Source organism: Mandrillus leucophaeus, unplaced genomic scaffold, assembly GCF_000951045.1.
Source record: "Mandrillus leucophaeus isolate KB7577 unplaced genomic scaffold, Mleu.le_1.0 Scaffold951, whole genome shotgun sequence".
In the NCBI taxonomy this organism is placed as follows: Eukaryota; Metazoa; Chordata; class Mammalia; order Primates; family Cercopithecidae; genus Mandrillus; species Mandrillus leucophaeus.
This window is the reverse complement of record NW_012110375.1, coordinates 263,345-280,204: the sequence shown is the minus strand read 5'-3', so window position 1 is coordinate 280,204 and position 16,860 is coordinate 263,345. Positions and strand designations below refer to the sequence as shown.

General features: G+C 35.9%; 1 protein-coding gene across 1 annotated transcript in view; it reads right to left on the bottom strand.

Annotated features, from left to right (window-relative positions):
* ADH4 (alcohol dehydrogenase 4 (class II), pi polypeptide) overlaps positions 1-16,199 on the bottom strand; it is a 21,380-nt gene extending 5,181 nt beyond the window's left edge. Inside the window, exons 1-6 of the mRNA XM_011970548.1 lie at positions 16,095-16,199; positions 14,572-14,673; positions 13,397-13,538; positions 10,875-10,962; positions 8,602-8,833; positions 3,638-3,898 (exon numbers count right to left, since the gene is read on the bottom strand). Coding sequence (XP_011825938.1) covers positions 3,638-3,898; positions 8,602-8,833; positions 10,875-10,962; positions 13,397-13,538; positions 14,572-14,673; positions 16,095-16,112 — 843 coding nt within the window. The 5' untranslated portion in view covers positions 16,113-16,199. The remainder of the gene's footprint in view (positions 1-3,637; positions 3,899-8,601; positions 8,834-10,874; positions 10,963-13,396; positions 13,539-14,571; positions 14,674-16,094) is intronic.
* Between the last annotated feature and the right edge of the window lie 661 nt (positions 16,200-16,860).

The window sequence follows — 16,860 nt, the reverse complement described above, 5'->3', positions numbered from 1 at the left end:
AAATAATTTCATATAAAAAAGAATCTTATGGTAAAATCTTGTCCTAAAATAAAATGACTGATTATTTAAAAAGAAAAAAATTAGGATAAGTCAAAAGTCCAGGCATATCATAGACCATCTGTGTAAGTCATAATAAGGTTCATGAAGAGGAATTTATAAAAAAATTTTGTATGGGATTAAATTTGCTATAATTAAAAGAGGATTATTTAGAATAGTCTTTCTAAGATTATTCCCCTATGTTAAAACAAAGTTTCTTTACAGTATTGATTTGCTCTTAATAAAATTAAACGAAATTTAACTTTTAATTTTATAATTTGTTTCTTTTGAAAACTTCTCAAAATCATATGTCAGAAGTTCAACTTTTGCTATCTCCCTGCTTTCAGCTTTGTCTCCCCTTGGACTGATATAACTCTCTTCTTTAGCCTTTTCATCAGTTATTATAAGTTTTTTCCTCCAGTTCTAACTATTCTTATGGCCTGATACTAAAATGTTTTATCTTAAAGGTCTAGGAGTGAATGTTTTCCTCCAGTACAACTTGATTCTGTACTCTTGGCTTTTCTTGATATGTTTAAATTTTTCAATGTAATGAGAAAATTTCTCATGCAGCTACTAAGAATTATGTATTTTCCTGCTGTCCTCATAATCCTGAACACACTTTTCCCATGTCTGATTAAATTCAAGCACTTTTCCCATCAGGTTTATTGAAATGGGCCTCTCATAAGGAGAAGCAGTCACACTACCAGTTTTTCTTTCCCTTTCTGGTAACTGACTTAAGAAACAACATTATACATTTTATTAAAATAATTCCCATGTTGTCTATATTAGGTTTTTAATTGCTTTAAAAAACAGGGTTAAGGTTTTTACATCCATATATCCTTATGTATTGCCTTTAAAGTCTTTTGATGATATATTTGGCTAAATAAGTAACTATTGCTTTACAGTGACCTATGGTTCTGTTTTAATCAAATGTTTTGAGGCCTTTAACATTTTTGACAAACACTTTCAAAATTAAATTCTAAATTAAGTCTCTGACTTATTGCTGGGGCTTATCAAAGCTATAAAAAATTAATCACTGAAAAGTTATAAAATCTTTCTGCAGCTTCCAGTCAGGTCTTAGACTCCAGTATCACTACCTTCAGCTCCTTAAAAGGGTCCTTAGCAAGTGTGAGTAAATAATCCTTGTGCTGGTAAGTTACAGGGTGTTGACCCTTGGTTTAGAGGGTTAGAGGTCATTGAAACCTAGAAACATAGCTTTTCCTAGTTATAGAAACTTTTGGTAGGAGAGTAGGTAACTCATCTTTTGGTGATTAAGTAAATCCTTCTCTTTCCAAGGATTTATTTGGATTTTCTAATGTAATTCTGTTCCATAACTGAAAATGACTTTCATGATATACTAAGTCAGTTTAATGATAGAAGATGCTAACTTTTAGGTCAGTGGTTCTCAGCTTGAGAAATTAATTTTTAAAATGTTGTCAGTGGGCCCCCAGCACACAAGAATATCCTGGGTATGGCGCATTCATTGGTATTAAAAAAGCAACAAAACAACAATGAAAAACTCTTGAGGAAATTCTAACATATAGCTAGTGTTGAGAATCTCTGTACAAGAAAAATAAGGTGAATAGGCTAAATTTTAGTGTTTGTAAATAAATGAGCCATGGGAAGCGGGGTGATGGATGTGGCATGCTGCACACTGCAGGTACTAACATCAATTCAAAAGCAGGGCCTGAAGCCTTGAACACAGGTGAGCAGTGCCAGATATGGAGCCCTTGATGCATGCATTTTCAATAATAGCTAATGTTTATTGTATGCTTAGTACCTGCCAGATACTGTTTTCAGCAGTTTGCATATATTATAATGAAACTGTTCAGAGAAGAATGACTGAGGAACAGCAGCCTGTGGCTGTCATCACAAGTCTTCCTGGATCTCATTCTCTTCTGGGGAATACACCAGTTGTGTAAGAACCAAGGGGGAAGAACCAGCACAAAATTTGCTTCTGGGAAGTATAGAATTTTATGCTTTATATCTTGCCTAGAGGATGGCTTGGGAGCTAGGCTGAGTGAAGGTGTAAGTAAAAGGAATAACATCACAACTACTTCATGGCTCTCACTAATGAAATAAGAAAAATCCATAGGCAGATAATTCAGTTGATGAATTCTTTGGTCATTTCATTAAAAACAAAAACAAACAAACAAACAACACAAAACAAAACTCCCTAAATCTGCTTAGTGTCTTTGAGTAAATACACATTAGGTGATTATTTGCTGACTCTCTGGAGAATTAGGCTGGGCACTCCAGCAAGGTAACTTTTCAGTATATTGCCTGTAGTTGTAGTTGGTTCTTCATTCCATTTTTTGGAGTAGAATAGACAGGCCGGCTTCATAAGTGTGCAACCAGTGCAGTCACTGAGGGCACTGTAGCCTGTCCTGAGTTGGGAAGAAATCAGAATGATACAACATTGCAGTGTTCAGGAAAAAAAGGTGACTTAAATTTTGTGGTATGGTTTTTTTGAAATATAGAAAATTTCAAATGTGTAATTTGGACCTAATTTTGCAACCTATTTATTGAGATCTGATGGACAGAGCTGGGCTGTGTGCAGGTTGCTAGCCTCTCCCTGTTCTACTTTAATATGGGAGCGAATGTGTTGTAGCTATTAGGAAACACCAGTCACCCTCTCTTATTTCCTCCTCTAGATCTGCCTTCTGTATATTTTTTTGTGGGGGGAGGGCTCACTTCTCATAAAACACAATTCTTTTAAAATGTTCATTTCTAAGTTTTCTCTTTATTTTTTGCTGCGTTTCATATAGAAGAATGAACAAATATTAGTAACATTAATATTAAGGACTAATAGAAATAGTTATTTACACATTAATAAACATTACTTACAATAGATTATTATATAATGTATAGTATCTAAGTGTTAACAAATAGTATTTATTATCTGTAAACATGTTAAATATATCAATACATGCACATATTGTTTATTAATTTTAAATATTATATACTGTTATAGAAAAGATATTCTACATTATTAACAAATATTAATATTAATGACATGTATATAATGTATAAGATAGCTAAGCCAAACAGATGTTTTTCCTATTTATTCATTGCAGTTAGTTAATTCATCCCTTTATATCTTTTGCTAAAGAATGCTGTCACTTAATGCACTTGTCATTTTATTTGATTTCATAGTCAAAAGGAACATTTCTCTAATTAATTAAAAATGAAGAAACCCCTAAAATTGTCTCCAAGGAATAGGAATTGGAATTATCATAGAAAACAAAATTAGAAAATATTATCTCCAGACAAATAATATTGAGCTTTTTAAAGGGATCTCAAAAGAAAAATCAGCATCTACACATAATGCTGGCATGGCTTCTTATCACAAGAGAAGATTGAACTCACCAAGATAGTACTGGCATTTGGGGGGACACATTCATGGGCATTGAAGGAAATGGAGTATAGCTGAGGGAATGGGAAATGATTTGTGGCTTATACTTCTACTCCACTGTCATCCATTTGAAAGTACTAAGAAGGAATGGTTATAGTTGCCATAATAAACATAACCCACTTTCCCCTATTATTTAACAGCCAAAGAATAAATTGAAAACATAAACCAAGAGAAAAATATACATACCATGGTTTCAGATCCACCTGCACAGTCAAGAGCAAAATCCACACCTCCCTTGGTCAATTCAATGATAACCTCCTGGATGGGTTTATGTAGGTCTCTAGGATTGAGGCAATCAGTGGCTCCCAGGGCTTTAGCCTTTGCAAACTTCTCGCTGTTGATGTCAATACCTATGATTCTGGAAGCTCCTGCCGCTTTACAACCCATTACAGCAGAAAGACCCACACCTCCTAGGCCAAAGACAGCACAAGTCGAGCCAGGGGTGACCTGCAAGCAGAAAAATTGTAAAATAACTTTTAAAGTAGCTAGTCCCACTTTTTTCGTTTTAAGGGGCAGGAGGAAGTAGGGGCATGAACATATGAATTAAGGACAGCCTGCTATTAAACTCTATGATATAGCCAATGGAGGAAATCTGCCAATGTGAAAATGGATGCATTACTACCTAAATTTGGAGAATTATTTAATGTTCATTAAGATTATAAGAAACAAACCCAAGTAAAAGTAATTCCCTTGTTTTACTTTTTCCCTTCAGTGTTAGAACAAAATTTGAAAACCCACACATTCTGAAGGGTTTATTGCTTTCCTTTTAAAATTGGATCACTAGTGATTTGACATCTATATTTCTAATAGGTCTCATTTGGTTGTATTAATATTACAGTGATTTACTTGATCACTCCAAATCACCAGTTTGGAATGAAATCCAATTTGTTTTACATGGCATGAAAGGATTTTTATTGTCTGACCTCTGTCTACCTTCCAACTTCATCGCCATGATATTCCCAGTACAAGAACTGCGAACGGATTGTTGCACTTCTCCTCATGCTGTAGTTGACACTGTTCCCTCAGACTGATGTACTTTTCATCTTATTTTCTTTAATTAAAGTATAACCTATACTCCTAGGCCTGACTTCAAGGACATTCTCTCTATGAAACTTTTCTTGATTCTTTAATCAGAAATCAATGCCTATCGTTTTGTTTTTCTTGTATCATATAATTTGTAACCTGCCTTGATTGTGTGTGTATGTGTGTTTCTTTAAAAGACTACATTTTATGAAGGCAGAAACTTTTTAAATTCCACATTGTTGTGAAAGGGTCTTCTGTACGTTGAGTCTTTAATAAATGTTTGTTTCATTGCATTAAATGGAAGTAATAGATAAGATGGTAAGAAAAGATGCTGTAACTGGAATATGTTATTCTACAGACTAGTATAGTGATAGAAAAATACTACATAGAGAGATACTTAATATTTCCTAATGAGGATGCAAAGCTGTTAGTATTAAAACATAAACAAAAGGAAAAGAGAAAATCTGCTCAAGGTAAGTATTAATACATTCTAAATTGGAAACAAAATTACTGAGCAACAGGTAAACTGCAATATTTTCATTATTTATCTATATTAGGTATGCACACCTCTGGCTTTTGCTACTCAGGGGAAATAATATATATATATATAGAGAGAGCAAATAGTAAGAATATTGTTCTTATGATAGCTTCTTTACTATAATGTTGTGGCATGTGTTCAGTATGTTTCTTAATATATTTCTCCAGAGTCTCAGTTAAAAAGAGCCTGTGAGTCTCTTAGGAAGTGGAAATGCATTTTTCCCATTGCAGCAGTGTAACTACTAGTTGGATTCTCAGGCTAACTCACGACAGTGTGTAAATAGAATATGCTGCATTACTTGTATTATACAACTAGGCCCCTGTGTATAAAAGTGCATTTGCTCGCAGAACTTTGGTGGGGTCACTATAAATTGCCCCCACAATTTGCAAGTAGGTCTACACACAGTGGATGATTATCTGTCTGCAAGTACCACTGTTAGAGGATATTTCCACTCTTCCAAAGGTCTCTGTGTAATGTTGTTTAATTGGCAGATACAAGCACATCAAAAAGAAATAGGGGTTCTGGTGATGCTAGTATGTTCTCAATAATTATACAGAGAGGTTGCTTCACTTTTCTTCCCAGAAGTAAGTTAAATTTTATCAAAGCTCTTGCCTTTTGAATAGAATTACTGATACTTCACTTTCCCTAATTTCTTCCTATCAGATTCATTTCTCTCTGAGCATCCCATGAGGTGGCTTAGCAGCTAGAATCTCTTCCTTTACAATGGGAAGAATAGCTCCTGGAAATTTAGGTCGACTTTGACTGGATTTAAAAGAAAGCTGTACAATTCCACTTCTGGATATATAACCAGAGGAAATGAGCTGTGCATACCCATGTTCAATGAAGCATTATTCACAATAGCCAAAATGTGGAACCAATCCTTAAACAAAAGGAAAAGAGAAAATCTGCTCAAGGTAAGTATTAATACATTCTAAATTGGAAACAAAATTACTAAGCAACAGGTAAACTGCAATACTTTCCTTATTTATCTATAATATTAGGTATGCACACCCCTGGCTTTTGCTCCACAAATAGATGAATAGATAAGAAAAATGTGATATGTGTATACACAGTGGAGTACTACTTAGGCTTTAAAAAAGGAGAAAATCCTGTCATAGTGAAAACATAGATGAACCTGGAGGATATTATGTTAGGTTAAATAAGCCAGGCACAGAAAGACAGATACTTTATGATCTCACTTGTATGTGGAATCTAAAAAAGACAAACTCATAGAAGGAGAGACTAGGCTGGTGGTTACCAGAGTCTGGGGGAATAAATGAGGAATGGGATGATGTTGGTCAAAGGATACAAAGTTTCGGTTAGAGAGGAGGAATAATTTCTGGAATTTCATTGTACCCTATGGTGACTATAATTAATAATAATGTATTGTTTATCTGAAAATTGCTACGATAGTAGATTTTTAATGTTCTCACCACAAAAATATTAGTATATGAAGTGATGGGTACATTATTAGCTTGATTTAATTATTCTACAATGTATACATATATCAAAACATTACATTATACTTCATAAATGTATAAAAAATTTTTTCAATTAAAAATAAGTAATTAAGAAAGAAAGCTGTAGCTGAATCTCTAGAGCTAATGGCCCTTAAAAGGACTAGAGTAGTAGAAGAGGATGGACTGCATGGAGCCCAGCAGAGGAAGACTTGAAGAGTGATACTTCTTCCCTGAATCTCTAGCACCATACAGCAGAAAACAGGCTTTGACTGCCATGTGCACATCTGCTGTCAGCTCCACCCAGCTACTAGTATCCTTCTCTGATTGTAGATTGGTTTCTAATACAATTTTTAAATTTGTGTACTAATGAGTAATTGTGCGGATGAATACATTTTTAAAGGGAGATAACATGCTGATAGCAAAGAGTAGCATTTTTGTCTATGTAGCAGATAAAATTCTCAATGAAGAGTCATACTTTGGTATCTTGGCTACTAGATCAACCTCTTATTGTGGTGAGGCTGACTTTGTTTCCTTGACACTGAACAACTCTAGGTAACCTGATAAAAAGGACTTTCTGGTTTACAAAGCCGAGGACCAGGCCTCACCAGGATGTTTTAAGGGTTTCACATGCACCTGGTTTTATTTGTTCATTCATTGAAAAATTATCAAGCTCCTATTATGTGCCAGGGACAATTCCAGCCTCCAGAGCTATCGCAATGAATAACAGAGAGTTCTTGCCCTCAAGGAACAAATAGTACAATAGGACAGAAAAATACATGGGAGATTTCTCTATAGTGTGATAAGAATGAAGACAGAGGCTGGCGGTGGCTCACGTCTGTAATCCTAGCATTTTGGGAGGTAAAAATGGGAGAACTGCTTGAGCCTAGGAGTTCAAGACCAGCGTGGGCAACATAGGGAGACCCTGTCTCTATAAAAAATTAAAAAAATAGCCAGGCATGGTAGTGCATGCCTGTAATCCCAGCTACTTGGAGGACTGAAGTGGGAAGTTCGCTTGAGCCCAGGAGGTCAAGGCTGCAGTGAATCATGATCATGCCACTGCATTCCAGCATGGGCAACAGAGTGAGACCCTGTCTCAAAAAAGAAAAAAAATTTGGGGTGAAAACTGGGAGGGACACCCAAAGCATACCTGAGAACCTGAAGTAGATCTCTGAGAGGAAGTGATAAATGGAGTCAGCCTGAAGGAGGCAGGGTGGTCTTCTCTGCACTGTTGCTGGAAGCCAAGTGTGGAAAGCCCAGAGACCACAGTGACTGAAGCCTGGAGACTCAGAGTGGAGCCAAGGGAACAGTGCACAGCGGAAAGGGAGAAGTAGGAAGTCACTGTAGCCTACTGAGGAATTTGACCTCACCCTGAGGGAAAAATGAAATATTGCAGGAAAAATAAAATCTTCAGACTTGTTGTTTGAAAGACCACTCTGGCTGCATTTTGCAGTTTTGAGTCAGGAATAAAGGTTGATGTCAGGGAGGTTCAAATAAGGAGGTTATTTGAGATGTCCAACTGTGAGATCCGTCTTTGATATCTCTCTAGTTCTAGATCAGATGCTTTGTAAGAGTCTCTAAATTCTAACTTGGGATTCTAGGGACACATCTGGTCAACATCAGGGCTGCTACCAGAGACCCTCCTTTGAAGCTACAAAGGAACAGGATGAGAAGCAGAAATGAACTACTACTGATTGAAGGAGAGAAATCTGTAGCATCAGGGAGAAGACAGGGGTGGTTGTGTGAAGATGGAAGTGAGTTTCTGTCATTTTTATTGCCCTTTGATGGAGTCACCTGTCCTAGGATGAGCATTCATCCTTAGGAGACATATTTAAACAGGCTGTATTTGAATCAGGGATGATCTGTAATCTAACATGTTAGTATAGTATAAGAACATATGCTGGGCACCAATTATATGTAGGCTACTGGGCCAGATGTTTTACATATATGATGTGATTCAATTATCCTCATGAGTATTTTTAGTAGATATTATTCTAGAAGGGTTAAATAACTTGCCTAAAATCACAGAGGTAATAAATGACACAGCCAATGTTTAGAGATAACAGGTTCATCTGTATCACACTGCCTCCCAGTAACTTCTGTTTTACACAAACTGGTGTTTAACCATTTACCTTGGCATTGTTGATTGCAGCCCCATAGCCAGTTGAAAACCCACATCCAAGCAGACAAACTCTCTCTAAATTTGCATCATCGTCTATTTTGGCAAGATTAGTATCTGACACTACAGTGTACTGAGAGAATGTACTGGTTCCCAAGAAATGGTAAACTGGTTTTCCTTTGCAGGTAAACCTGCTGGTTTTGTCTTCCATTAGTTGTTGATCACTAGCAGGATTTTTAAGATTACTAGAAAATTAAAAAAGAGAGAGAGAGATACAAATAAAGAGGAGTTACAATAAATGGAAGACTGATCATTTTCCTACAAAATATATTGAGCATTATACATCTTTCATGACAATTTACACGACAGAAAAATTAGGGAAACAACAAGACTTTTCACAAAGTATAGTTTGTTGAAAGCATTTTAAAGATAACAACAACAATTTTTTTAAAGTGACAGGGTCTCGTTTTGTCACTCAGGCTGGAGTGCGGGGAATAAACTTTTTTTTTTTTTTTTTAGACGAAGTTTTGCTCTTGTTGCCCAGGCTGGAGTGCAGTGGCACGATCTCAGCTCACTGCAACCTCCGCCTCCTGGGTTCAAGCAATTTTCCTGCCTCAGCCTCCCGAGTAGCTGGGATTATAGGTATGCATCACCATGCCCGGCTAATTTTGTATTTTTAGTAGAGACAGGGTTTCTCCATGTTGGTCAGGCTGTTCTCAAACTCCCGACCTCAGGTGATCCTCCAGCTTCGGCCTCCCAATGTGCTGGGATTACAGGCATAAGCCACCGCACCGGCCAGGGAACAAACTTTTTTTGAATGCTTTTGTGTACCAGAAATGCTTTTAAGGGCTTTACATGTATTAACTCTTAAAAATTTTTATTATGGAAAATTTGAACATGTATAAAAGTAGAAGGAATAGCATAATGAACCCTTATGTGTCTGTGTCCCAGCTCCAGTAACCATCAACTCATGGCCAATCAAGTTTCACCTATTATTCCTTCACAATACCTGCTCCCTCCCCTACACTGGAATATTTTGCAGCAAATCCCAGATATCACTATTTCATCTGTAAATACATTAACGTGTGTCTCTAAAGGATTCTTTTAGGTCCACATATTTGTCATCTCTTAATTATCTTAAATTATAGATCCCTTCTGTCTCTCTCTCTCCTTGCAATTTGTTTGTTGAAGAAATTGAATCATTTGTCTTGTAGAGTTTTCCTCACTCTGGAGTTTGCTCATAACATTCCTGTAATATGGTTAAACATATTTCTGTATCCCTGTATCCCCTCATAAATTAGTATTTTTGATGTAAACACTTGATCTGATTCAGATTTTATATTTTTGTGGTAATACTTTATAGGTGGTATTGTATATTTCATTTGGAATATATAATTATCTCTCTTTTTATAACATTAGAAAGAATTTATTGGCATTGTCTAAATCCATTATTTCATTAAAACTTTGCAAAAAATATTAGTTCTTTGAATGTCTAGAACAAATCTATGAAGCAGGCATTGTTTTGATCCTCATTTTTTAGATGAAAAAATTGAGGCACAGTAATAGATGTAAGAGTAGTACAGTTTTAGCTTCTTAAATAACTGCTTTCAACTAGTGTTAAGGAAGAAAGGATCCGTCTGTAGTCTCAGTAAAGCAAAAACAAGATGATTAAGATTGTGGACTCCGGAGCCATACTGTCTGGGTTAAAAACCTGGCTCTAAGACTTATAACTATGTTGCCCTGGGGTAAATCACTTTACTGTGCCTTATTGTTTCCCTCTCTCATCCCTGTAGAAGTATTTATTATTCTGAATTTGGCATTTATTATTTCAGTGATTTATTTATGCTTTTACTACATATACAAATAACCATTAGAAAGTATAGTATTGTTTTTGTATATGACACCTTACTAAATATTCCTTCAGCAATTTGCTTATTTCCCTTAACATTATGTGTGTGAGATTATTTTATGTTAATATATGCAGCTCAAGTTTAGCCATTTTCATTGTTGTGTAGTAGTCCATTGTGCTACTATGTAGCACTTTTAAAATTCATTCTCTTTCTGATGGACATTTGTGCTGTTTTAAATTGCTCACTATAATAAACAGTGTTGCAATGAACATTCCAGCACATGTTTCTTTGTGTGCACTTGCAGTAGTATCTTGTACACACCTAGGATTAGAATTAGTATGTGGAAGGTTTGCACCTCTTCAAGGCCATTTAGGTAATGTCAATGTGCTTTCCAAAATATTCATTCAAATTTATACTAACAGTGTAGAGTGCTTACCTGATTTTTCCACAAAAATTTGTGAGTGGACTCAGACAAAACTTGCATTTTCTACATAGAGGTGCATAAAGTGGAATTACTTTGTCACCTAGAAAGAAAGGCCATATGTTGGATGGTGCCTAAGATGTTACTTATAGTTCCTACCAGATAAACCAGTGGAAAACACCTTTTCTTTATAGTACACATTTTATATTCAGTGGAAAGTATAGGTGGCTACAATATTTCATTACCTTACAAGACTGCAGATTCCCCCAAGTATTGCCTATATTGTATTTTTTAAAAAATTACTCTGCTAGGCAGTCAAGCAACAAATCTGTGTTGATATCATCAGACACAGAACTCTGGGACTTTGCTGTCATTATGACTCTCTGCGTCATGACTATTGTTTATTACATTTCCAAACACCATGTATGAAACATAACATCCTTATATAATAGGAGAGGTAAACAATTATAGGCTAGGTATAAACTTTATATCATTGCCATGTTTCACCTTTAGATTCACTTTCAAATTCCACATTTTTCCACTTTTTAATACATTCCAATTTAATCGTGACTTCTGTGCTTCAATGCCTGAGGTCTAATGATGATAATTCACATTTGTTCAACATTTAATACATGCCATGCATGCATTTAATACATGCCACGCATGCATTTAATACATGCCACGCATGCATTTAATACATAACTATTTACATGTATTATTTCAGAACTTAATTCTCAGAACAACTCTTTTAGATGAGCCCTATTTTTATTCACACTATATAAAACAGAAATCTGAGCTGAATCACAGAAAAGTGACATAACTGGTCAAGATTACATAGCCAGTAAGTGGCAGAGCTGGGGCTAAAGGGATGATATTGGCCAGACTCCTTCATTGACACAAAATGTTGGGAAGCAATTTGTTTGTACAGTCTTTTTTGGAATGGAAAGGTACTAATGTACCTCTAACTTTGGAGCATTCTCATTCAAAGAGAAAAGAGTGGCATGGTTCATCCAGCCTGCCAAATGAGGATTACATAGCCCATATTCCAGTATCTGGAGGATCTGTTGTAAAATGTGGAGTAAATAATTTCAGCTATTGGTGTGTGCTTCATTTAGGTATTATGTTTATCTTACACACTTCCAAAAAGACACTTCGGCTAACACTGACATATGTATATTTCTCACTAAAGCTACCTCTAAGTCCTAATTCTTTACATAGTTTGCTGTTAATATTAAAATAGTTTGCATTTTTATATAGAAGTTGTTATAACATGTCATTAACAAAACCTTTTATTTTACACCAGATGCAGTGGCTCACATGTGTAATCTCAGTGCTTTGGGAGGCTGAGGCAGGCAGATCGCATGAGGTTGGGAATTCAAGACCAGCCTTGCCAACATGGTGAAACCCTGTCTCTACTAAAAATACAAAAATTAGCCAGGTGTGGTGGATCATGTCTGTAATCCCAGCTACTCTGGAGGCTGAGGCACACAAATTATGTGAACTCGGGAGGTGGAGGTTGCAGTAAGCCAAGATCATGCCACAGTCCTCCAGCCTGGGCAACAGAGTAAGACTCTGTTAAAAAAAAAAATGTCTGGGCACAATGGCTCATGCCTGTAATCCCGGCACTTTGGGAGGCCAAGGTGGGTGGATCACCTGAGGTTAGGAGTTTGAGACCAGCCTGGCCAACATGGTGAAACCCTGTCTCTACTAAAAATAGAAAATTAGCCAGGTGTGGTGGCACATGCCTGTAATCCCAGCTGCTCGGGAAGCTGAGGCAGGAGAATCGCTTGAACCCAGGAGGTGGAGATTGCAGTGAACTGAGATTGCGCCACTGCACTCCAGCCTGGGTGACAGAGCAAGACTCTGTCGCAGAAAAGAAAAGGAAAAACAACACTTTTAATTTTAGATTTAGGGGTACATGTGCAGGTTTGCTATATAGGTAAACTCGTGTCATGGAAGTTTGGTGTACAGCTAATTTTGTCACCCGGGTACTAAGCATAGTACCCGACAGTTATTTTTCTGAGCCTCTCCTGCCTCCATCCTTCATCCTTAAGTAGGTCCCAGTGTGCCTGTCATTGCCCCATTTGTGTCCATATGTTCTCATTATTTAGCTCCTACTTATAAGTGAGAACACTCAGTATTTGGTTCTCTGTTCCTGCAATAGTTTGCTAAGAGTAATGACTGACAGCTTCCATATTCCTGCAAAGGACATGATCTTGTTCTTTTGTAAGGTGTCATTTGTTAAACATGGAAATTTCAGTTTAAGCTAACCTTGTAACTTTGCTTCATAGGACAATTTCTCAGTGCTTTATGTAAATAAAATGACCACATTTCCCAAATTTTATTAGACAGTTCTGATTTCAAATATTCTGTCCCATTGCTAGACTGTGATAGATTGTGTGACTCAGTTTTACTTTGGAAAAGATGGCCCCCCTTTGTAAATAGAGATCAATTATAGCATGCCAAGCCAGGACTCTCTCAAGAATTATCTCTGAAATATTGTGACATTTCCATTTTATCTGAATAAAATAAAATACCTGGTTTGAAGTTGGTCACTCCTGGCCCAATACTTTCCACAATCCCTGCAGCCTCATGGCCAACGATCAGTGGGAAAGCTAAGCCCTCAAATTTAGAATCGATAACAGTGGCATCAGTATGGCACAGGGAAGTAGCAATGATCTACAAGGCAATTACAGACTTGAATTGTATTTCTGCAACTATATTATTGAACTGGATGTTACATATAATATTAGGCCTGATCTCATTTTGAAACTTTATAAGACTTCTAGAACTCAATAAAAGAATCACCTTTTGAAAAAAAGAACCAATAAAAATGTACTAGGTTAAATTTGTTTTATAATGCATCTTTGTTTTCTACCTTTTGCTGTTGTCAGAAAATCAAAAAAGAGATAGGATTGGCAATTATTGCCTCCAGGAGAGGAAAAATGAAAGGTAATAGGGCTTATATTATAGGGTTATTATATTATAGGCTTATTATAAGGTAAATTTACTGAAATAAAGTTAAGGTAATATACCTTTTACAGTTACGAGAACGATATCAAATTAAGGATTGTCTACATTAATTACCAATGCATATCTATATTCTTCTTCAAGGTTCTGTCAATGAGGATGTCCCATTCACTCTCATGTACAGACTCTTAATGTGGGGGTCCTCAGGGAAAATATAAGTCTGGTCAGCTTGGGAAAAATGAGGAAAGTCCAAACTTGCCATCGGTGATCTCACTCCATTCCACGTACTCTCTTCTCCCTGTGACCTACTCCTGTCTCTTCCTCTGGATACCCAGGACCCTTCGGCTGCCCAGAGCAGCATATCAGGTTTTTCTTCTTTGTTGTTTTGGATCAAATTCTCTATCTTCCTTTTAATAACACTTTCAAATAATTAGCAATTGGAAAACAAAAAGAAAACCTAACTAATTCAAATTCAAAGTGAATTCCTTTGTCTGATTCTTAGGGTAAATGATTAATGTTAAGACCAATTCAATTTTAAACCCATTATTCAAAAATTACTAAAATAATGGATAATTTATTCCTTTTTGGGATAATGCCTATTTTTGACTGAACCTAAAAATACAACTTCCCTGTACTAGAAACTCCAAGGCCTCTGAATCATAGCACATAGGATTGACTTGACAGAAGCCATGTCTCCACTTGGGGCCCTGTCTGCTCCCACCCAAGGAAAGTCTCCACTTACCTGAATGCGAACTTCATGAGCCTTGGGGGGAGCTACTTCAACCTCTTCAATGCAAAGGGGCTTGCCTGCTTCCCAGGCGATGGCTGCTTTGCATCTAATAACCTGAAAGAGAGAAAGAAAAGGAAGAAGGAGATAGAGATTTTGACAGGGTTGGGGGTGGGAGAGAGAGGATATCATGAGAAAAAATTAGAATATATTAATACTATAATTTCATGACAAAGACTTAAACAGTTTGTGGCTGGATCTTACAGATATTATTTTAAAGACAAGGGATCTTAATGAAAAATAAGAAGTTAAATTCTACATTATAGTCATTACATTTTTTATTTCTTGAAAAATAATAACAGGTGTATTGAAGTTTACCTTAATATAATGCCTCAAGTTTTTCCCTCTATAACAGAGAGGATAGATTTATAGAGTTGGAAAAGGTAGATGGCCTATAAAATCTATTGAGTGAACTGTTTGAAATCAGCTCTGAATTACCTGAGTCAGATAATTGCTGGAGAATAGATGTGTTTTACATCTTTGCAACTCAAAGTGTGGTCCTCAGACAAGCATTTATTCACATGACTTGGGAATTTGTTAGAGATGAAAGCCCTGCCTCAAATCCACTAACTCAAAATCTGCATTTGAACAGTGTCCCCAGATAATTCATTAAAAGTCTGAGAAATGAGGCTTACATCATTATCAAATTTATCTGTAGGATATGAATTAAATACAAATTTGGTCTAATTGTAAGAATTTGGGTAAAGATGAATGAACAGAATTTAAGTATTTGGGATTATATAATCCCAATTCTTTTCTAGCCTCAAATTATATTTTTAATTTCAAATATAAGCAACATTGAAAGAAAGCAGAAAGAAACAAACCTATAATCTTCTGTTCTAACACTACTATGCTTACATTTGGTATACTTTTCCCAAAGTCTTTGACCACATGAATATCTATTTTTCAATAGCTAAGTAATTTTGAATTATGTTTTTGAATATTATTTATTTTGTTTCAAAGGAAATATGTATTAATTATAGGAAGTTTCAAAGTGCCAAGGCATACCTGTTTTTAAAGACAAAAAATAAAATGAAATTCATCTGTAAGCTCATTACCCACTTTATGCTTTTGATGCAAATTCTTTGAATATCCCCAAATAAGATACATTGTCCATAGTATTTTGTAATCTGCTTTTTCTACTTATTAATATACTGTGAATGTTTTTCCCATGTTCTCCTGCAACGTTATTTGTAACTTATGCATATTCTATTTTAGGGTTACAGCCTAGTTACTTAAATCTCTCTTCTTTTGACCATTTGAATAATATTAATATTAACTCAACACCCTTGTAATAAACATTTTGGCAATCCACAGTTAATTTCCCTGGAATAAATTCCTGGCATAGGGGCCACTCATATCCTTTTGATCAACTGTAAGTCACTGCTTCCTGAGTTCCTGAAGGAAGCTTCTTTTAGCCAAACATACAAAGACACAGAAAAGCACAAACTGAACAAAGATACAGCTTATTTGCTTACTTTGCCCTTGGTGCCCATTTTTCTTTGGGAAACTGTGTTGGGAGTTTCTTTCTGAGTTAAGAAGGCTTCCACTGCTCCCCAGAGAGTTCTGTGTCCTATAATGAGCCGTGTTTGCATAAATACCATTCATGTTGCATAATTCTCCAATCACTTTCTTTCCTTCTTTGTTGCTGTAATTCACAGCTCTGCCGGCCTCTTACCACGTCATTTGTACTATTGGACTTCAGCTGCAAAGCCCACTACTCTCAGTGAGCTCCAAGATTTTTAAAATTCTTTTTTCCTTAATTGAAAAATATAAAATAATAGAGAAAAGCCCATTAAACGTATAAAGAGGAATTACCAAATAATTATGAAGTAAAGGAAATTTCTACTCCTCAGAATTGCCCATTTAACTTACTTATTCTCCTCCTTCGCAACTCTCATAATCATTTCTGCATATTTAGTGGTTTACTACCTATTTATGCTTCTCTATCCAATAGTTTAATCTAGTAAAGCCTTTTTATGAATGGAATCATAGTGTATGTATTGTTTCATGTCTTTTTTCTCCCCTCTACTCCAGTGAGAATCATTCACATTGCCTGTGACTGTAGCTTATTTTCATTACTCTAGAATATTCCACTGTATGAATTGAACATAATTTATTCATCCATTTTCCTTTTTGCTGTTTTTTTCCTCTTTGCTTGTGATGAATTAGTGGTTACATACACATTCTTTTCATGTACACGGTTGCACATATGCTTGAGTTGCCTTAAAGAAAATTCAGAAC